At 45.1% G+C, this 22,875-nt stretch overlaps 1 protein-coding gene across 6 annotated transcripts in view; it reads right to left on the reverse strand.

The window, feature by feature from the left end:
* Positions 1-22,875, reverse strand: part of CDC42SE2 (CDC42 small effector 2) — a 95,029-nt gene that overhangs the window by 4,129 nt on the left and 68,025 nt on the right. For all 6 annotated transcript variants that reach the window (XM_083404443.1, XM_083404441.1, XM_083404438.1 and 3 more), the window contains one exon: positions 6,529-6,630. In XM_083404443.1, coding sequence (XP_083260569.1) covers positions 6,529-6,630 — 102 coding nt within the window. The remainder of the gene's footprint in view (positions 1-6,528; positions 6,631-22,875) is intronic.

Raw genomic sequence — 22,875 nt, forward strand, 5'->3', positions numbered from 1 at the left:
GTTGACCAAACCATCGAGTCCCTGGATTCTTTTAATGGAATAACCTTCACATAGGGATAGTGAGAGCGTTCTCCCATCCCTATCACCTGAACCAGAGCCTATCCTCAACCTTACAAGTTGTGACGATTTGCTACGCAGCAGGCGAAACCCAAATGGCAACAGCCAATCAGCCAAGTGGGGAAAATTCCTGCCGTGCCCCTGTCCCAACGACAGACGACACATGACGGTAAAGCAAGGTCAAGCGCAACAAACCCTAAAAGTAGGGATAGGTGGGTGGGTGTTCCCACACGCTGAAAGAGGAAGCTCTGGGTCACGTGCATGGGCATAAATAGGTCCCTCGAACCATTTGGACTGCATCCCATTGCCCAGATTGTACCCAGCTTTGAGGGACCTACCAATCGGGTGTTGTGGCTGACCAAATGTACCCACCCACAACACAGGGTGTCGGTTGTCCAGGTCTCACTGCAATACGTGCCCTCTTTAAGGGAGGAACTGATTTAGCACAAGTTCATTCCTAGAAGGTAGGTTTACTGGCATTTGAACACATTTGACATGGATAGCACTTTTCCTAGTTGTTTAGTTTCCATAAGGAGAATAACATCTCTTTATTAAACCAATGCTGTCCCTAAAGGACCCCTGGACAGTCAAGTCCAGTCAAAGATGACCATGGGGTTGCGGCGCTCATCTCGCTTTCAGGCCGAGGGAGCCTGCATTTGTCTGCAGACAGTTTTCCAGGTCAAGTGGCTAGCAGGACTGAACCTCTTCTGGTGCAACAGGACACTGTGACAGAAACCAGAGCGCACGGAAATGCCATTTACCTTCCCGCCGCAGCGGTACCTGTTTATCTACTTGCACTGGCATTCTTTTGAACTGCTAGGTTGGCAGGAGCTGGGACAGAGTGATAGGAGCTCACCCTGTCGTGGGGATTCTCATGCCTAATGCCTGGACATCAGGGCCAGGGTGAGCTGTGTGATCACATGATCACAACTTTGTTGGAGTAACATACGAGGGAACCTTCAGTCCCTCGTAGCTGCAGCATGGGATCAGTGTTTTGTACATCATTTGATGTTGCAGCTGATACACATGTGTGATCTTGAGTTATAAACATGGCTTAGAAACAGAGAATGTTTTTCTTTTTAGGAGAGACAAATAGAATCGTGTATATCATATAAGAGACCAAAATTTCTTGCACAGGATGTACCGTATTTTTCGTCCTATAAGACGCACTTTTTCCCCTCCAAAAATGAAGGGGAAATGTGTGTGCGTCCTATGGGGCAAATGCAGGCTTTCGCTGAAGCCTGGAGAGCGAGAGGGATCGGTGCGCACCGACCCCTCTCGCTCTCCAGGCTTCAGGAAGCTATCCGCAAGTCTTGCAAACCTGGCGGGAGGTCCCGCGGGCTGCCAAGGCTTGCGGGCAGCAGCCTGCAGCCCAAAAGCTCGGGGGACAGCGGGGAGGCGCAGCGCCGCCACCCCGCTATTCCCCGACCTGGTCTGGAGGCTGGCGGCGGGGGGGGGGGAGAAGCAGGCTTGCTTTCCCCCCCCTGACAGCCCCACAACCTCGGGGGACAGCGGGGAGGCGCAGGGCCGCCACCCCGCTATTCCCCGACCTGGTCTGGAGGCTGGCGGGGGGGGGGGGGGGAGAAGCAGGCTTGCTTTTCCCCCCTGCCAGCCCCACAACCTCGGAGGATAGCGGGGAGGCGCAGCGCCACCACCCCGCTATTCCCCGACATGGTCTGGAGGCTGGCGGGGGGGAGAAGCAGGCTTGCTTTTCCACCCTGACAGCCCCACAACCTCGGGGGATAGCAGGGAGGCGGAGCGCCGCCACCCCGCTATTCCCCCACCTGATCTGGAGGCTGGCGGGGGGGGGGGGAGAAGCAGGCTTGCTTTCCCCCCCTGCCAGCCCCACAACCTCGGGGGACAGCGGGGAGGCGCAGCGCCGCCACCCCGCTATTCCCCCACCTGATCTGGAGGCTGGGGGGGGGGAGAAGCAGGCTTGCTTTCCCCCCCTGCCAGCCCCACAACCTCGGGGGACAGCGGGGAGGCGCAGCGCCGCCACCCCGCTATTCCCCCACCTGATCTGGAGGCTGGCGGGGGGGAGAAGCAGGCTTGCTTCTCCCTCCTGCCAGCCCCACAACCTCGGAGGATAGCGGGGAGGCGGAGCACCGCCACCCCGCTATTCTCCGACGTGATCTGGAGGCTGGCAGGGGGAGAAGCAGGCTTGCTTCTCCCTCCTGCCAGCCCCACAACCTCGGAGGATAGCGGGGAGGCGGAGCACCGCCACCCCGCTATTCTCCGACGTGATCTGGAGGCTGGCAGGGGGAGAAGCAGGCTTGCTTTTCCCCCCTGCCAGCCCCACAACCTCGGAGGATAGCGGGGAGGCGCAGCGCCGCCACCCCGCTATTCCCCGACCTGGTCTGGAGGCTGGCGGGGGGAGAAGCAGGCTTGCTTCTCCCCCCTGCCAGCCCCACAACCTCGGAGGAAAGAGGGGAGGCAGAGCACCGCCACCCCGCTATTCTCCGACGTGATCTGGAGGCTGGCAGGGGGAGAAGCAGGCTTGCTTCTCCCTCCTGCCAGCCCCACAACCTCGGAGGATAGCGGGGAGGCGGAGCACCGCCACTCCGCTATTCTCCGACGTGATCTGGAGGCTGGCAGGGGGAGAAGCAGGCTTGCTTTTCCCCCCTGCCAGCCCCACAACCTCGGAGGATAGCGGGGAGGCGCAGCGCCGCCACCCCGCTATTCCCCGACCTGGTCTGGAGGCTGGCGGGGGGAGAAGCAGGCTTGCTTCTCCCCCCTGCCAGCCCCACAACCTCGGAGGAAAGAGGGGAGGCGGAGCACCGCCACCCCGCTATTCTCCGACGTGATCTGGAGGCTGGCAGGGGGAGAAGCAGGCTTGCTTCTCCCTCCTGCCAGCCCCACAACCTCGGAGGATAGCGGGGAGGCGGAGCACCGCCACCCCGCTATTCTCCGACGTGATCTGGAGGCTGGCAGGGGGAGAAGCAGGCTTGCTTCTCCCCCCTGCCAGCCCCACAACCTCGGAGGAAAGCGGGGAGGCGGAGCACCGCCACCCCGCTATTCTCCGACATGATCTGGAGGCTGGTGGGGGGGAAAAGCAGGCTTGCTTTTCCCCCCTGCCAGCCCCACAACCTCGGAGGATAGCGGGGAGGCGGAGCACCGCCACCCCGCTATTCTCCGACATGATCTGGAGGCTGGTGGGGGGGAAAAGCAGGCTTGCTTTTCCCCCCTGCCAGCCCCACAACCTCGGGGGATAGCGGGGAGGCGGAGAACCGCCACCCCGCTATTCCCCGACCTGATCTGGAGGCTGGGGGGGGGGGGAGAAGCAGGCTTGCTTTTCCCCACTGACAGCCCCACAACCTCGGAGGATAGCGGGGAGGCGGAGCACCGCCACCCCGCTATTCCCCGACCTGATCTGGAGGCTGGCAGGGGGAAAAGCAGGCTTGCTTTTCCCCACTGACAGCCCCACAACCTCAGGGGATAGCGGGGAGGCGCAGCGCCGCCACCCCGCTATTCCCCGACCTGGCCTGGAGGCTGGCGGGGGGAGAGAGAGAAGCAAGCTTGCTTCTCCCCCCCCCCCACCAGCCCCACAACCTCGGGGGACAGCGGGGCAAGCCGCTGCCCCACGGAGGCTAGAGAGGCTGTCCCTGAAGGCAGAAGAGGGAGACGGTGCGCTCCGTCTCCCTCTTCTAGCTTGGGTATGGCTGCGCAAACCTGGGGGGGAAATAAAATTTTTTTTCTTGATTTCCCCCCCCAAAAATTAGGTGCGTCCTATGGGCCGGTGCGTCCTATAGGGCGAAAAATACGGTATGCATTGCAACAGATGTCTTAAAAATAGATGTCTACATAGCTGTGCAAAAGAGATCCATGTTTTCTTCCAATTGATTCATCTCTTACTCTCTTAATAGGAGATTTATTTAAGCGGAATGTTAACATATCAATTCTGTTAGATGAAATAAATTCTTCTAGGATGAAATAGACAGAGACAAAAATCTTTTGAAACGCTTATCCATAAAAATATAAGAAAATGGCATTTATTACTGTGATTTGTAAGCCATGAATCAAAACAGACTTTAGGGAGAACAAACTTATTTGGGAAAATTGGAAAAAATATATATGTGTGCAATAAATATGCAAAACAGCTGAGCATGAAGTCACTTTGCTACAATAATAATATTGTACATGCATAATTTATTTTAAAAAATTCAAGAATGTAAAATCAGATATTAGTATGCCCCTTTTTTGTAAGGTGAAATTTAAAATTCTCTTTATTTTTGCAATTTTTAAAATTGAAATATGTATTCTGGGAGCTCAGATCCCCAAGCAGCATGAAATGAAGAGATGATAAAGAGAACACGGATTTAAAAGCATTTGGATCTGTAACTTCAATGCAGCTCATTCCCCATGCCTTCACAGAAACTCCAAATCCATATAAGGAATGGACAGGGATTTCTCCAACCTTGTAAACACCTTTAATGCATTTTAAATATAGTGCTGTGCTGGCGGAACAAAAAACACAGGGAGTTTGTTCCCTCTGTGATTGTGCAGCAAGTTAACAGCCAAACCTGCTCTCCAATATGTGCAGCCTAAACCTCAATTATTCATCTCAATTTTAGGTTTGCAAACACCATCTCTGGCCCTCTTCAGTGAAGATGGGAATTCTTTTGATTCTTGCTTCTAGTGAACTATGCTAACATAGGAATGTGTGACTTTAGGGATTTCTACCTAGGGCTATCCAAGTTTTCTCCAGGATATTTCAAAGGTCATGCCAATCAAAGAATTCTAGAACAGCTGATTTGTTAATATTATCAGTGGTGTGCTTTATTTTCCTTCGTTAGCAGTTCCTAGGTTTATTTCTTGTATGGTTAGATAGATAGCTGCAGGCAAACACACATTTTGGCCTTTCAAGAAACAGTTTCAGTCTTTCCTTTGAAGAAACTAGTTAGCATACATTTTTACATAGCAGATTTGAGCCTACTAAAAAAATGATAACAAGAGTTTCTTGTACAATAAAAGGGATATAGGAAAGAGCATTTTGGGTTGGAAGAAGGAAGCTGAAGCTGTCTGTGTTCTAACATGCATTTTTTATTACAGACTGACATCTTCTTGGGGAGAAAGTACAACTTTTTCTGTTTACTAGACAACACTACAAATGTTCTGAAAAGAGAAGTAATACTATGCTTCTAACACTGTTTACCACCCTTACTTTGAAACAATCTATAATATGCCATTTAGGTTGACCGTGTTACAGGCTTTCTGATATTATTCATTTGAGTGAATCAGCTACAATACTCTTATATTTGATATGCTGGTGTGTTAAAGGTATAAATGAATCCATAATTTTCTTAATAGGATACACCAAGGCTACAGTCCTATATATACACTTACTCGAACACAAGCACAACCACACTGTAAATATATACAGTGGTATCTTGGTTTTCAAACGTCTCAGTAGTTGAACGTTTTGGTTTTCAAGCTCCAAAAAGCCAGAAGTAACTGCTTCGGTTTTCGAATGCTTTTTGGAAGTTGAACGTCCCATGTGCCTTCCATATTGAGTTTTCCGTAAGTAAATGCATCCAGAAATAAATGCTTCGGTTTATGAATGTTTTGGAAGTCAAACGGTCTTCCGGAACGGATTACGTTCAAAAACTGAGGTACCACCGTATTTGTTTTCTAGCTGCCCCTGAAGATGACTTCTTTAACTAATTAGAAATGATGATGCCTGAATAAGTTAACCAATTCCTTTGCATCTTTGAGTTTTCCTTTCTACTTCTTTCCGCAGTACTGATGCATTCCCTCCTGCCCTCCTGAATATATACTGCCTCGTAAGAGCTGCAAAATGGCATGGCCAAAAGGCATCCAACCTAGTTTTGGCATTAAAATATAAGTAATTGAGCATCTGTGTCATCTTGTAAAAAAAAAAATGAAGCAATATTTTACATCACATCTCTAATCTTTAGGATAGGGTGGACTACAAATCTAAATTGTTTAATGTTTTAGAAAATATACATATTCAAGGATACAATCTAAATGCTGCAGGGATGGGGTGCAAGGTTCACAGGCTATGAAGGACTTGCTCACACATTTATTGACAGCTGCACACATTATTATATCTAGGAAGTGGAAGGGGCAAGCGGAATATAAAATGGAAGAATGGTATAAAGAGGTGTGGGATATAGCTATTAATGATAAATTAACATGTGCCATTAAGGTAAGACGGGGAATATGCAGGATAAATTATTTTGAGGAGATACGGAGGGTGTTTGTAGAATCTGCACTGTTACAACGGAAAGGGGTCAAACCATCACAAGAGGTGTTGAAATTTTGGGAGGTTGGATAGTTACAATGGAATGGTCTCAGCGGTGGGGTGCACATTTTTATTCTTTCTTTCTTTATTTATGATTATTACTTTGTCCAAAAAATGTATAAAATTTAAAGAAATGTATAAAATATAAAGAAAAAAGCTGGAAAAATAAAATAAAATAAAATGTTGCAGGATTCCTGGCAAAAACTTACCGAATTCATTCCACTAAAGAGATCTCCTGATCCTACATGAGCTGTGTGAACAAAGTTTGTTGGCTCACCAATCATACTCCGATCGATTCGCCGCCGTCTTTTCTAAAAGGGGAGAAAGAAGACACCAGTTTCATTCAAAGGGAAATAAGGTTTAAATATGAAGCATGAGCCAAATAATAAATGCAACTGGAAACTTACTTTCAACCAGTGCTTTTTTTCCTTCTAAAAAGAATGTTTAGGGGTACTCTTATTTTGACTCAAGAAAACCACCATTTTAAAGTTCAAATCGGGGAAAATAAATACAGTAAATGGACAAAAGTACAAAGATTCACAAAATGTTTAGGGATTCTTGCTTAAAAGCACAATCCATGGTGTGTTTTCAAACGGCTCACATTGCCTCTATCAGCCATCTAGGTCAATTCATATACTTTTCCAGAGATGAGGCACACTCCTGGTGTCCTCATTCTTCGTATCACATTTGGGTAGCTGACTTCTCCGTGGTCCATATTTCATAACTTAATTTCTTTGTAACTGTTTATAAGTGCAAGTATAAGATGCGTGTGCAAGACAGGAGTTAGCAAAGGTATATCAAGGAGGAGTCAATTCTAACTCTGTTTATAAAGGTAAAGGGACCCCTGACCATTAGGTCCAGTTGTGGCCAACTCTGGGGTTGCGGCGCTCATCTCGCTTTATTGGCTGAGGGAGCCAGTGTACAGCTTCCGGGACATGTGGCCAGCATGACTAAGCCGCTTCTGGCGAACCAGAGCAGCACACGGAAACACCCTTTGCCTTCCCACCGGAGCGGTGCCTATTTATCTACTTACACTTTGACGTGCTTTCAAACTGCTAGGTTGGCAGGAGCAGGGACCGAGCAACAGGAGCTCACCCCATCGCGGGGATTCAAACTGCCAACCTTCTGACTGGCAAGCCCAAGAGGCTCAGTGATTTAACCCACAGCGCCACCCGCGTCCCTCTGTACTCTGTTTATAACCTAGATCAAATGTTCCTCTTGTGCCTGGCTCCGTTCCTTTCTCCTTCTATACAAATTCTATAAAAGTGTGTAACTTGCCAAAGGGCCGATGAAAAGAGGTCCTCAACTGTTGAGCATAGAGGAGAGTTTAAAAAGAAATCAGGAATCTTATGCTTTTTAAGATTTAATGTTTTATTATGTTTTTATGTATGTTGGAAGCCACCCAGAGTGGCTGGGGCAACCAGTCAGATGGGTGGGGTACAAATAAATCATCATCATCATCATCATCATCATCATCATGTGTCTGGTGCAAAATCTGTTTTATGTATGAATGTGTTTAATTTGCTTTTACTTGATGCATGATAATTCCTTGTCTGAACTAGATATTTTCTAGTACTTTTTGTGATTGCACTCACTGGTACGGAGTAGGGGGGTTTTTTTTGGGGGGGGGTTGCTGCCATTGGTAGTCATTCTATGTTTGCCCCCATGGCACTTTTATTAAGGTAAGAAGAGTACTGGTACCTCATCATCATTTTTTAAACTAAAGGATCATGGCTAATTTCTTTTTTTAATTACCACTTAACACACCTATTTGATCAGCTTGCTCTCTTTGAGAAACCATAGCATATAAAAATTTAATCTCCTGTGACTTCCATGTTTTCTAAGATGGAGCTAAATATCATGTCATCACTCTTATGCTGTGTGGTGAGGTCACCCTACAGTGTTAGCACAGAATTGTTTTCTAACAACTTAACACTAGATTTCCCCTCTAAGTTTGGTTTTTGTTTTCATTCCCCCTCTTGAAATCTGTTTAGCAAGATGGAATTGAAATCTCGGTTTAGTAATCTTCATTCCAACATCTAATACAAAATATTCTCATATCTATCCATGAAGCAGAATCAAATAGGTAATGTCTCATCTGAAAAACACAATTCTAGGCATGTATTTCTTTTTTTAAGAGCCAAAACAATTAAAACATTATGCAATTGCCCTGAAGAGTTTTCTTGAGCCCTTCACTGCTGCCCCTATAAACCTGCTCTCCATCACATATTTAAAGGGGTCAGTATCCTCCTACTCTTGGTATGTGATGAGATGGCAAGACCACCTAGAGCTCTGGGTGGGAGTTTACACGTCTCATCAGCAGGATTTTTTTGCTGTCCAAACACTGCCCCAGTTGAGTCACTGCAAATCAAAGCCACAGCTGAGAATACATCATGGGCCATAGCCCATAAAAGCAAAATATGTTTGGAATGAACTCGAGCCCACAACACGCATGCCCTTCTCCCAGGCCCCCCACTTATTCCAGATAACTAACACACCAGGATTTCTGAACTCCTTAACATGAATGTGAAGCATCTCAAAGCATGCCAGAGCTACAAAACAAAAACAAAATGCTAGCCCTATAATCCTGTACTTGTATGCAGACCCCATCAATGTCAATTGAATTTACTTTTTGGGGGGCTTAAGATTGCACCCGCATCCTATTCTCCATTTTAGCCACTTCAAGAGAAAGTTATCGAGAAACCTGTCAAATGGGAGAGGACAAAGGAGAGCAGCTTAAAAAACAACAATCCACACAATATTATGCTATTGAAGCTAATGCCAAGTAGGGATGGGTGATATATCAATATATAATCCGAAACCATTTAAAAGCCCCTATCGTGCTATCAGTTTCATAATTTTGACCTGGCAATATATTGCGAATCACTATTTTGTGTGCATGTGCAAAAATTGCAACGCGGGGAAAACCATGCAGCCAGCCAATGCCTCTACGTAGCTCCATCCTTAATTCAGATCTCGTGATACATCAGTATATCACCATGTTTAGCTGCTAATATATCACAATGCTGAAAACCAGATATTGCCCAGCTCTAATGTCAAGAGAGTACTTCTAGCACACAGCTAGAGGAGTCTTCCAGACATTTCCCCTTGCTGACCCAGAGGAAAATCAGCGTAAAGATAAAGGTAAAGGTACCCCTGACCATTAGGTCCAGTCGTGGATGACTCTGGGGTTTCGGTGCTCAGCTCGCTTTACTGGCCGAGGGAGCCGGTGTTTGTCCGTAGACAGCTTCCAGGTCATGTGGCCAGCATGACTAAACCGCTTCTGGTGAACCAGGGCAGCGCACAGAAACGCCGTTTACCTTCCCGCCAGAGCGGTACCTATTTATCTACTTGCACTTTGACGTACTTTCAAACTGCTACGTGGGTGGGAGCTGGGACCGAACAACGGGAGCTCACCCCATCGTGGGAATTCGAACCGCCGACCTTCTGATCGGCAAGCCCAAGAGACACAGATAGCCAAAGGACCCTCCTGGATTAGGCCAAAGCCCAATTAGTCCAGCATCCTGTTGCCACACTGACGAACCAGATGCCCACAGGAAGCCCAGAAGCAGAACAGGAAGCCCAAGAATACTCTGCTCAACTGTGACTGACTGGTGGCCATCACTATCTCATGGGGGCGAATTCCAGAAACACAATTATCTTGCTAGCGTAGCATGTATACTTATGCTCTAGATAGAACAGTCATAATTCCCTGGGTCACCATGGAAGGACGTGTGGATCCAGAATTGCCTTCACAGTCACTTACAACCCCCTCTCCCATCTGCCCTCAGTCTGCACTGATGAGTCAGACTCAAGAGACTTCCCCTACACAGCCTGACAGTAGGATTGTTATCAAAGCTGCATATGTTTCTCACCATTAAAGGCATTTAAGCATCCACATGAATCTATCATTCACAGGTTTTTGTGTGGTTTTGGCTAAGATTCTCATGAACAATGAGATCACAAAAGCAGGCAGTTCTCTGAATTGAAGTTTGGTCTGTGCCATAGATACTAAAGAAGCAGAGATCGCCAGTGTCGAAGCAATGATTCTTCAACATCAACTTCATTGGACTGGTCATGTTGTGTGGATGCCTGATTATCGTCTTCCAAAGCAACTATGGTACTCTATTCAAAACTTAAAAATGGAAAGCTGGAGGTCAACAAAAGAGGTTTATAGACTCTCTTAAGGCAAATCTTAAAAAATGTAGTATAAACACAGACAACTGGGAAACACTGGCCTGCGAGCGCTCCAGTTGAAGAACAGCCTTAACCAAAGGTGTCATGGGCTTTGAAGATGCTCCAACTCAGGATGAGAAACGTGCTAAGAGGAAGGCATGTTTGGCAAACTGTCACCGCAATCAACTCCCACCCAGAAACCTATGTCCCCACTGTAGAAGGACTTGTGGATCCAGAATTGGCCTCCACAGTCACTTACGGACTCACTGTTAAGATTGTGTTCATGGAAGACAATCTTACTCGGCTAAGAGTTATCGCCAAAGAAGAAGAATCATCCCCTGGGCATTCCACTGCCAACAATCATCTTGGAAATAAGGGTTTCATAACCTGTCCCCCCCCCCCATTGGCTATATTATGAAAACAGGAAGCTGCTTATATCAAGTCAGACCATCTAGTTCAGTATTGTACACTGACTGGCAGTGGTTCTTGAGGGTTTCAGCAGCAGTCTTTTCCAGCTCTACTTGAAGACATCAAGGGCTTAACCTGGGCCACTGAGCTATGGTCTTCAACCAGGTTCTGAGTCCAGATGCTACAGAACCTAGTAGGCTTAATGTGAGAACCTATTCCTGTTATTACCTCTACATGATCCTGTGATTTATAGCTACTCCCACTTGCAAAAACAAATAGGTGTTCTCTTTTATGTATGTGTGTGATTCATGTCCTCTTTTTTTTGGGGGGGGGGGCAACTGGCCATGCTGTGTAACCCCAACCTGCATGATCCCGTGCAAAAACTGTTAATTCAGACACTTGTTTGGGATCAAAATTGGGGGTGGGAGGTGAGATGTCTTCCCAGTGAAATTTCTTTTCAAAACATGGAGTCATGCCATATTGCAAGTCATCGCCTTCTCTTTTTTTACAATTTCTCTACCCATACATGGGGTGAACCTTTGAAACTACAGGCCCCAGTTACTATGGCAACCGAGGCACTAGTTGAAGTTGTTCCGTTTTAAAGCTGCTAAACACAAACGTCACACCCCCACAGAACACTGCTAGAATATGCATAGGATCTAGCATCTCTTTCTCTCTCTCTGTGTGTGTATATATACATATATATATCAAATGTGCTTCTGTATCCTTCTCACTCCCACTCTTTCCCTTTCTTTCAGTGTCACTTAAAACAAGACCGTTTTCCTCTGTGGGAAGTTACAAGGGCAATACATGTACAGCATCACATTTTCTACCCACAAGCAATACCTGTGTAGGGAATTCAATATGTGAGATGCAGCTCTTAATGTAATTACTTACCTACTTACCTGCCTAACCCCGCCCCCTTTATAGCTTTTAACATTTCAAATACCTGGATTAAGTCAGTCTGAGAAAGTTTGCAGGGAAACCCTACCGCTAAGCCATCTACTTGCCAATTTGCAGCTTTGACAAAAAATAAAATATGTTCTACAGTCCATCGCTTGGGCCAAGTAAACACTGTCCTGTCAAAGGTACATGTCTCTCACCCCACCCTTCCTTCCAAACATCCAGTGGGGAAAAGAGTCAGGAAGGATTCGAAAGCTTGTTTTCAGCATTTTAATCACTGACTGCTGCAAATACAGACATGGTTCAATTATAGATGCATCTAACTTTCAAAGGATTATGATGGGCGGCTGGATTATTTATCTAATTAGCAGTATCAAATCTTCTGTATAACCTCAGCATGAACTTTTCTTCATGCTTTTACTTGCCTCGCTCATTTTTATCAACCCTTTTTCAATTTCTCAGTTATTTCTGCGTCTTTCAGCAGACAACTCTTCTTATTACATTTCTAGTTTACCTCCCTTATCTCCTGCCAAAGGATAAAGTGCAGGAGCATCAGCAGTGTAATCGCTACCTAGAAAACTGATGCCAATGACCCACTAGGTGAAGCACATTAAGCAGAGGTATTCAGGTGGAAAATAACTTCTGCAGAGAACACATGCACTGCACTCATCCTTTCTATACCATACTTAGAGCATTTTATGCTACAGACAAACTAATAGCCATTCCTGCTTCCATGGGGAACCCTGGGAGCCGTAGATGGAAGAGTTAGGAAATCTAACTGAGGTCACCAAACCATGTTTCAGGATTCTTTGGAGAAAGCCCTAATAATCAAACGGGAATAGGAGTGGGATGCATAAACCATGTCACCTTCTGTTTCAATATTCACTGGCACTTTGATGGTCCACTGCAGTTGATAGCAGATCATTTTCATGTCCACTGATGCGAAGATATACTTTACACAGCACACAAAAGATGTGCATATCTCGGCCATCAACAGATATTTAGAAATCTATTACATTCCCTTCATGTTCCATTTCAAAGTTAATGAATTTACAGAGGGGAAGTCTTTTGCAATGAATAGTCTTGCAAATCCTTCAGCCAAAGTCAATGAAGTGACTAAGTAAAAGGTAAAGGTAAAGGATCCCTGGACGGTTAAGTCCAGTGAAAGGAGACTATGGCTTTGTGGGGCTCATCTTGTTTTCAGGCCAAGGGAGCTGCCGTTTGTCCACAGACAGCTTTCCGGGTCATGTGGCCAACATGACTAAACTGCTTCTGGCACAATGGAACACCATGACAGAAACCGGAGCGCATGGAAATGCCATTTACCTTCCCACCACAGCGGTACCCATTTCAAAGTGCTAGGTTAGCAGGAGCGGGGACGGAGCAACGGGAGCTCACCCCATTACAGGGATTCGAATTGCTGACCTTCTGATCGGCAAGCCCGGTTTAGACCACAGCACCAACCGCATCCCAAATAAACAAGCACCACCTGCCATTGTGAGGCTCAAAGCAATGAAGATGATGCCTCCCCAGCTGTTGCCATTGGCTGTGGGTTTCTTGTGATGTCACAAAAGCACTTGGCAACTGAGTGGATATAAAGGCAGGCCAAGGGGAAAACCCCTTTTTCCCCCCAGCAGGACACATCTGGCTATGGATGTGACCTTCAGCACTGCCCAGGTTTCTTCCACTTGGAGGAGGCAATGTGGTGGATGGAATGAAGCAATCCTCTGGCAGTGGGATGCTAGGGAGTGATAATAAGGCAGGTTTGCTTGCTTGAAGGCTGCTGGTATCCATGGCTGGAAGCTGGTGGACATCTCATGAAGGACATAAGAGAAGCTGGCAGACATTGGTGGATGGAAGCCAGTGGCATTTGGATTCGGAAGTCAGTGGAGTCTACAAGGCTAAAGCAGACTGATGTTTGTGGATGTCAGCTAATGGAAGTTTACCTTTGGAAGACAGTCAACAGAAGCCAGTGGATATTTGTGGATTGAAGCCAGGGCACATACGTGAATGGATGTCATGTTTTTGGATGTCGGCTGGAATATGTTTGTGTGAGTACATGGGAGGTTTCAAATGTGGTTGAGGCAGAATGGTGTTTGCATGTGCACGAATGTGATGTGTGCAAGGCAGATATTCATGAATAGATGAAACCCATGGGAGGAGGGATATAGGTTTCAGAGAATCAGGGAATCGAGTTTGGGAGGGACCATGAGGGCCATCTAGCCCAACCCCTTACAATGCAGGAATCTTTTGCCAAATGTGGGGCTCAAGCCCACTGGTGTGCTTCCAAACTGCTAGGTTGGCAGGAGCTGGGACAGGGAACAGGAGCGCACTCCGTCAAGGGGATTTGAACCATAGCGCCACCTGCATCCCTTTTAAATTGTAAATGGTGTTTCCATGCTCTCTGGCTACCGTCATGGTGTTCCGTTGTGCCAGAAGCGGTTTAGTCCTGCTGGCCACATGACCTGGAAAGCTGTCTGTGGACAAACACTGGCTCCCTCAGCCTGAAAGCGAGATGAGCGCCACAACCCCATAGTCGCCTTTGACTGGATTAACCATCCAGGGGTCCTTTACCTCTTTTGACTAAGTTAGGACCCACCACAAAGCCATGTATGTCTTCAAACCTAAGCATGTAAGTTTTGTTGAATTCAGTGGGGATCACTCCCAGGTAAGATGGCAGCTACATTGATTTCACACTTCAGTTTAAATTTGTCATCCTATATAATTTCACTCACACAGGCAGTCGGTGGGAGGAAGTTTAGTTATGTCAGGAAAACTTTGGGTAGGGATAAAGAAAATCACTTTGTTGAAAAACAAGTTACAAAAAAATTACAAAACTAACCCATAGCCCATTTCTATGCCCAACCCACCCACACCCACCCACACACACACACATATATATATATAATATTTATTAAAAGTTTTATAGTTACAGAAAGAAAGTATGAGAGAAAAAGAAAAAACAGTAAAAAAATTTAACAAACAATACATCAAAAATAGAAAGAAAAAACAGTATGTCAAAACAACAAGAAAAAACAAAAACGTTTAAAAACACATCCAAATTTCATATCTTTATCTTTCATTCACTTATTTCCTCGACTTCCTCACACCTCCCTTTTCTGTATTCTAGTTCAAATTAGCTAATTCAGCAAATCTTTTCCCTCTTTCCCAATTTTTGTTCTATAATTTATCTTAACACAATCTAACTTTAAATTTTCCACTTTAGCCCATTGACAATCAGTTTCTGCTTAATTCTTTATAACATTTCTGCTAAAACCATATAACTTCATTCCAATATTCTTCTAACATTCATTAATTTTGCAATATTTCTGTAAATATACTTTAATTTTTTTCCAATCTTCTTCCATCGACTCCAACCCACTTATAAAAGAGGCAGAAAAACCAAGAAGCAGCCAGTAGTCAAAAGAAAATGGAAGGAAAAAAGGAAGAGAAGTTAGCAACAGAGGAAGCTGAGTAATATGACAATGAATGCGGAAGGTCCAGCACAGTTCAAAATGCACATATAAAGGGAAGTGAGGTTTTGAGGAGTATCATTTTTATTACTAGCATTATATTTTTAAGCATCAAATATCAAACACGTCACTGACCCACTAGTCTAAAGGTGAGGGGGAAATCTGTTGTATTTCTGTTGTTCCAAATATTGTCAATCTGCAGTCTAGTCTTTTACAGCCAGATGTCTGGGTTTTTGTTGGGGCTTTTGTTGTCATTCTTTAAACAGATCCTGATTTTGTACAAAACTAATCATCATACTTTAGAAGCAAAGACCTCACACACTGATGTTGCTCTGCTGAATCACAAAGTTCCTTTTCTTTTTAGCTGGCTCAGCACACCGTCACCTTAGCAATCTTTTAAAGTGAAGAATGCAGCCTCTAAACTGTTTACCCACCATGCCATTATGTTGTGGTGGTCTTAGTCATCACATGATAAACTAGCAATTTTGGGGCATGCTTCTTAAACAAACAGAAACATTTGTCAGATGATTCCTGAAAAATAATAGTTCTTTCAAGAAGCATGTTTAGACTGGATGGCAGGGGGAAAGAATTCATCTGTCATTCTAAAGCTCTGCTCAAGCTCCATTAAGTATCTTTGGTAAATAATGTCCTTTAATACAAGTCTTTTACTTCTGATAAAATGAACATCGATAAAAGTGCTTTGCAACAGGAAGACAAACTAGAACTTCAATTTATCAGATCCTCATGCAACAAAAAATTACTGTTAATAACTCAGTTCCATTAAAAAAAACAACTAATGGTTTTCTGCAATTCTAAGGGCCTAAGTATACATTACATTAAATGTGTGGCATGCAATGTTGTCTGCTCTTTTTTTGGGAGGGGGAGTCAATACTGAAACCCAGTTTTTTTTCCATCCATCTTGATATTTTATTAAGGATTTTCTTGTTTTACAGAAGTAAGTGTAATGCCTCGTATTCCCCCCCCCCCATGTAACATTTTTACAAATCCACCATTTGTTTGTTTTACAAACAAATGAAATTTACAAATTTCATTTGTTGAGGCATTAGGCGGTGAAGAAAAAAGAAAAAGAAAAAAGAAAGGGGGGGTGGAGAGAGGGAAGATGGATGGGGGTGGGGTCGGGTGGCGGTGTTTCTATTATGTTTAATGTATGTAGAGTTTGGTGTCAGCTTGCTTGCCAGACACTGGAGAGACCTGTCAGGAGTAAGCATGGACCAATGGTACCAAATAGTATGGGAAACAGCCCTACTAGAAAAATTAACTAATAAACTGAAACTGACACGGGGACAAACAGAAGAAGACGCCTTCACCCCAGTATGGTTCCCCTTTATCACATACACATCCCAACAGGACAATGACAATAATCCACCAACGGCATACAAATCAATATGGCTGACCTGATCCAGAACACCCACCCACCTCACTCACACACGAAAACAAAGATCACCACAGCCAATCACAAGCAAACAATCACACCCTAGGCCAACCCCAACCTCTCTCACCACCAAAGGAACACAACTGAAACCCAGTTTTTCATCAGGACCTAAGTAGTCCTGAGAATGGGGTTTTAACCTTTCTGTAACTAGCTGCAATTTGCACAAAACTTAGCTTCTGTATGCAGCAATTGCCCTTCGGAAAAGAAGTTCCTGTGTATTTTCTACACTTAATGTTGAATTGATTTCTTATAAAATGGGGAAGCAGAAGATTTTTTAAAGATCTCTTTGCCCAAGGTCAACGGTGCGTGCAATAATCTATGTAATTTGTAAAAACCTGAATCTATTGGCAATTGTTTAATCAAATGAAAATAGGCATTTCTTTGGATCGTAAATATAAATAAACTATGTCAAACTAATTTTGGTTTAGGAACACAGAGTTCAGAGGAGGCACCTATTTTTATTTTTGAAAGCAACCATCATAAAGCTTTTAAGGCTGCAATTCCACACATACAAAGTGTCTGGCTTTGAGGGGAAAGCTGCCTTTCAGACTAGCGCTAAATGGTTGCCATACTGAAAACACTGGCCAGCTGACGAAGGAATTAAAAGGGCTCAATGATATTTGTGTTGCAGATTGCCTTCCAAACTGATTGTCCTACTAGACTATGGGTGGGCAAACTAAGGCCCGGGGGCTGGATCCGGCCCAATCACCTTCTAAATCCGGCCTGCGAATGGTCCAGGAATCAGCGTGTTTTTACATGAGTAGAAGGTGTCCTTTTATTTAAAATGCACCTCTGGATTATTTGTGGGGCATAGAAATTCCTTCATTTCCTCCCCAAAAAATATAGTCCGCCTTCCTGCAAGGTCTGAGGAACAGTGGACCAGCCCCCTGCTGAAAAAGTTTGCTGACCCCTGTAATAGACCATAACCTGGAAACTATTTCCAGTGGGGAGGGTATGCTAATCTTTCTGAATACTTTCGGCTCCCTCACAATTTATCATGGTGAAAATGGAGGCTGTTCTCTGAAGGCTGTCTTTATTTATTTTTAAAACTTCTCTTAGCACATGGCATAATTTTTCTATAGCCTCTTCCTGAGATAAAAACACATGTAATATGATGATGCAGAACTGAGTTAATTGAATGAGGGCCCCTTCATTTGTTACCGGGCCCAAGTCACTCCTCCCTTCCATCACCAAAGGAAGGATCTACAGTGGTACCTTGGAAGTCGAATGGAATCTGTTCTGGAAGTCCATTCGACTTCTAAAATGTTCAGGAACCAAGGCACAGCTTCCAATTCGCTACTGGAAGCTCCTGCAGCCAATCAAAATCCGCCGAAGTCACGTCAGAAATTCAGGTTCCAAAGAACGTTCGAAAACTGGAACCATCACTTCCGTTTTTTGATCGTTCAGGAGCCAAAACGTTTGACTTCCAAGGCGTTTGAAAACCAAGGTATGACTCTATCTGCAAAACTTAACAATTCCCAAATACAGATGTGCTTTCACTGTCACAAGATAGAATATACTGCCTTTAGCTGTACTTGAGGGTCAATTTCAAAAAATTCTGCTGGAAAAAGAGTTATGTCCCTGTGGAGATGGCAGTATTGAGTCAGTGGCTCATGTGCTTCTGGCTTGCACTCTTTATAAAGATTTGAGGAGTGAGGTTATTACTCCTCTGTTATTGTCCATGCCAGGTCGCTCAGCCATTGCTACTGTGTCCTTTCTTTTAGCAGATCAAGATGATCAGGTGACAGCAAAAACTGCAAGGTTTTTAGCCGGGGCAATTAGAATAAGATCTATTATTTGATAAACCTGCAAAATGTATTTTTTATCGCTGTTTTTACCTCTATCTTCAGTACATTTTATTTTATTTTATTTTATTTTATTGCTATGGCTAGTGGCTGATGCAAATAAAGATTCTTCTGATTCTGTAACAGCTGAATTTCAAGATCCCGTGTTTATTTGAATGTCGGATCTTGCAAGAACTTGGCAGAAAAAGCCTTAGGTCTGCCCTCAACCCAGGTAGGCTCTCAGGAGCCAAGTAATAAATGAACAAGGGCAGAAGTCACTGTGGCTAAAAGAACACTCCTAATACCTACTTTTTAAAAAGAAATCTGGAAATTAAATATAATATGTAAAGAGTACCCTGTCAGTTACTAAAGTGATAGCTGCTTATAAGCAAAGAGTAGTAACAAGGGAGGGGGGAGTTTAATTTTCACTTGCTGAGTCTCTTGAAATTTGCACAGGAAATATTTAGAGAGAGGTCAACCGACATGATGAAACGCTACAGCTCCACGACAGGATGTGTGTCAGTAGTTACAACATGAAAACCCTTCCTATTCAACCAAATAAATGTCACTTCCAATTGAGAAGGAAAAAAGCAGAGAGTTGGCGTTCAGAAAAAACAACAACATTATAGAGAACAAGTATCTCTGCAGGAACCCACAGCGTACTAAAGAGAATAAACTTCTAGTTTTCATGTCATTTTGTAGTTCAGTTGATTTATAGACAACTCAGGTGCTCCTTAACGTAAGAATAATTCAGCCATCAAATACAGATGTGCAGAATATGGGGACGTACCCTTTTGCAGTCAAATACTCAAAATGTAATCAAATATATTTTGTATTGCACTTCTTAAAAAAGAAAACAAACATTTTAGGTATACACTAGATGTGGTGCTCAGGCCCAATGGATTTTATTCATGCATGTGTCCTATTTATATATACAGTGGTGCCCCGCAAGACGAATGCCTCGCAAGACGGAAAACCCGCTAGACGAAAGGGTTTTCCGTTTTCAGAGGTGCTTCGCAGGATGAATTTCTCTATGGGCTTGCTTCGCAAGACAAAAATGTCTTTTTCGCTTCCCACCCCCTTTTTCTAAGGCGCTAAGCTGCTAATAGCCTTTTAGCAGCTAATCCGCTAATCCCTTAAGCCTTTAATAGCCGCTAATAGCCGCTACACCCCTAATAGCGATAATAGCGCTAATCCGCTAATAGGGTTGCTTCGCAAGACGAAAAAACCGCTAGACGAAGAGACTCGCGGAACGGATTAATTTCATCTTGTGAGGCACCACTGTAATACAGTTGGGGTGGAAGGTCTGTTTTTACATGAAGTGAATGCTTGGGAAGTGAAATTAGCATGGCAATGCAACGGGGAGAAACCTGCTTTCCCAGAGCCCTCCAAATGGGGAGGTGGGTTGTGACCATTGAACCCCCAGGTTGTTAGACACATGCAGGGGTAGCCAATGAGGTGCTCTCCAGATACTGCAAATGACATTACAGTCGTACCTTGGAAGTCAAACGGAATTCGTTCCAGAAATCTGTTTGACTTCCAAAATGTTCGGAAACCAAAGTGCGGTTTCTGATTGGCTGCAGGAAACTCTTGCAGCCAATCGGAAGCTTTGGAAGCTGCATTGGACATTCGGCTTCCCAAAAAAAAAGTTCAAAAACCGGAATACTCACTTCCGGGTTTCAATCGTTCGGGAGCCGAAACGTACGAGTACCAAGGCGTTCGACAAAGTGTGTTCTCTTTCACAGAGAGCACGTGTTGCGGTGGGGTCTGACAGGCCACCCCTCTGTTGCTGAGCGGGTTAGTATGGATGACCATCCGCAGTGATTGGGCGGTTGGGTTACTGGGCAAATTTTGGTGTTGCCATTTAGGGGGACGGACCAAAGGTTATAAAATCAAGTCATCCAGCACTGACTGGGCTCTTTTGCTGTGTGCATCGGATCACCCGCCCATCCTCCCTAATCTAGGGCTATTGCGTTGACCTTGCTATGCCTGTCATGTGGTCGTCTGCTTTTGGGGCAGGGGCCTGGTAGGAATTTTGTCCATTTGGTTGATTGGCTGGTGCCATTTGGTTTTTGCCTATTGCGTAGCAAATCGTCAAAACTTGTAAGGTTGCGGTTAGGCATTGGTTAAAAAATTGGTTGGTGGAGGGGTAAGGATAGGCTGGGCCTGCCCCTCCAATGCTGCTGTGGAAAGGGAATTCCGTTAAAGGCATCCAGGGGCTTGCCATTCTTTCGTCCGTACCCCTGAATGGGGCTTAGGGCCGCGAAAGCCACCGGGAGCATGCGGGGGGGGGGGTGAGGGTCTGGTGCCCGGCTCCATGCTCTCCCCAATATTGTTTTCCCTTACTGGCTTTCGCTGGAATCCGGAAGTCAGTTCTGTCCCTGGGCGAGGGGACAGATAGTCATAACCAATGCCTAAGCAACCACTCACATTTATGTATTTTATGTTGCGGCCAAAAATATGCCAAAAAACCTTAAACAAAAATTATGTGTGAATTGTGAATTATTTAGGGGTTGCTTGGGGGACCTTGACACATAGCCAAGGTACGACTGTATTGCCTATGTTGGTTTGAGCTGATGGGAGTCGTCCAAAATATCTCAAAGGCACCAACCTGACTATCTCTGTCGAGACTTCGCTTTTCTCCTTGTGAACTTGCCGGCTCGTACTTTAAGCCCTTATCTTAACAACGGTGCTTGTTTAATCTTCTCACCAGACAGAACAGTAATACCTTTATGCGTATTATAAACAACAAAACAACAGTCATATTTCACAGGAAGATACTAGGCAACAGATTTACTAGGGAAAATGGATGGTTCCCTAATAGCCTCACGTAATAGCTATGAAACACAGATGTGTTTCTCCTTCAAACAATCAAAATAAATTGGGGTTTTTTCAGACAGACAACCACAGTCATTTTTTACTGTGATCTGAGACTTCACAAGTTATTGTGGCTGTTTCATCTGATTGAAGGACTGGAAAAAAAAGAAACAAGTTATAGTACTTAGAAGTGGAAAGCTGTTTTTTAGAAAGAGCTGCTTTTCCTGGACCACAACAAAGTTTCTACAAGGGGCAGACAGGTTTTCCCGTCTTCCTCTGCCCACCCACCCCCAGATTTGAGGCACTCTAGAATCCACAAAATTCCCTGGAAAAATATGTGTGACTTTAAGTGTGAACACCACAGAAGAAGAAAGAAGTACATAAGATATGGTAAGTTACTGATATCTGCAATCAGTAGCTTCTCAAGAAATATTCCTATTTGATGAGCTTTCCCCTCAAACCAGCTTAGGTTCAGAAGAAGCAGCTAAGGTGTGTAAACCTAAGGCAACCATTGCCCATGCGCATGTGCAGATGTGAGCATCGGCAATTGGAGTTCAGCATGAGGAAACAAATCAGGTATTAGGCACTGGGTGAAGACACACCCCTTCCTCTCTCTGGAGTAAAGGACCCCTGGAAGGTTAAGTCCAGTCAAAGGCGACTATGGGGTTGTGGCGCTCATCTCGCTTTCAGGCCGAGGGGGCTGGCATTTCTCCACAGACAGCTTTCTGGGTCACGTAGCCAGCATGACTAAACCACTTCTGGTGCAATGGAACACCATGACAGAAACCAGAGCGCACGGAAACACCATTTACCTTCACGTCAGAGCGGTACCTATTTATCTACTTGCACGGGTGTGCTTTCGAAGTGCTAGGTTGGCAGGAGCTGGGACAGAGCAACATGAGCTCACACCATCACAGGAATTCGAATTGCTGACCTTCTGTCTGGCAAGCCCAAGAGGCTTAGTGGTTTAAACCACAGCACCACCCATGTCCTGAATAAACAAGAACAATCACTAATAGGTCCACCCGCCATTGTGAGGCTCAAAGCAATGATGATGCCTCCCCGGCTGTTGTCATTGGCTGTGGGTTTCTTGTGATGTCACAAAAGCACTTGGCAACTGAGTGGATATACAGGCAGGCCAAGGGGAAAGCCCTTTTCTATTTCTAGCAGGACACACCTGGCAATGGATGTGACATTCAGCACTGCCCAGGTTTCTGCCACTTGCAGGAAGCAAAGTGGTGAAGGGAAGGAGGCAATCCTCTGGCAATGGGATGCTAGGGAGTGATAATAAGGCAAGTTTGCTTGCTTGAAGGCTGATGGAATCTGTGGTTGGAAGCTGGCGGACGTCTCATGATGGACCTAACAGTAGCTTCTGGCATAACAGGACACCGTGATGGAAACCAGAGCGCATGGAAACACTAGGCTGGCAGGAGGTGGGACAGAGCAGCGGGAGCTCACCCCGCCATGCAGATTCGAACCACTGACCTTCCAATCAGCAAACCCAAGAGGCTCAGTGAACAGCAATGTAAGATAGTGAATTGA

This window comes from Podarcis tiliguerta, assembly GCF_965153285.1.
Source record: "Podarcis tiliguerta genome assembly, chromosome: 11".
NCBI classification, from domain to species: Eukaryota; Metazoa; Chordata; class Lepidosauria; order Squamata; family Lacertidae; genus Podarcis; species Podarcis tiliguerta.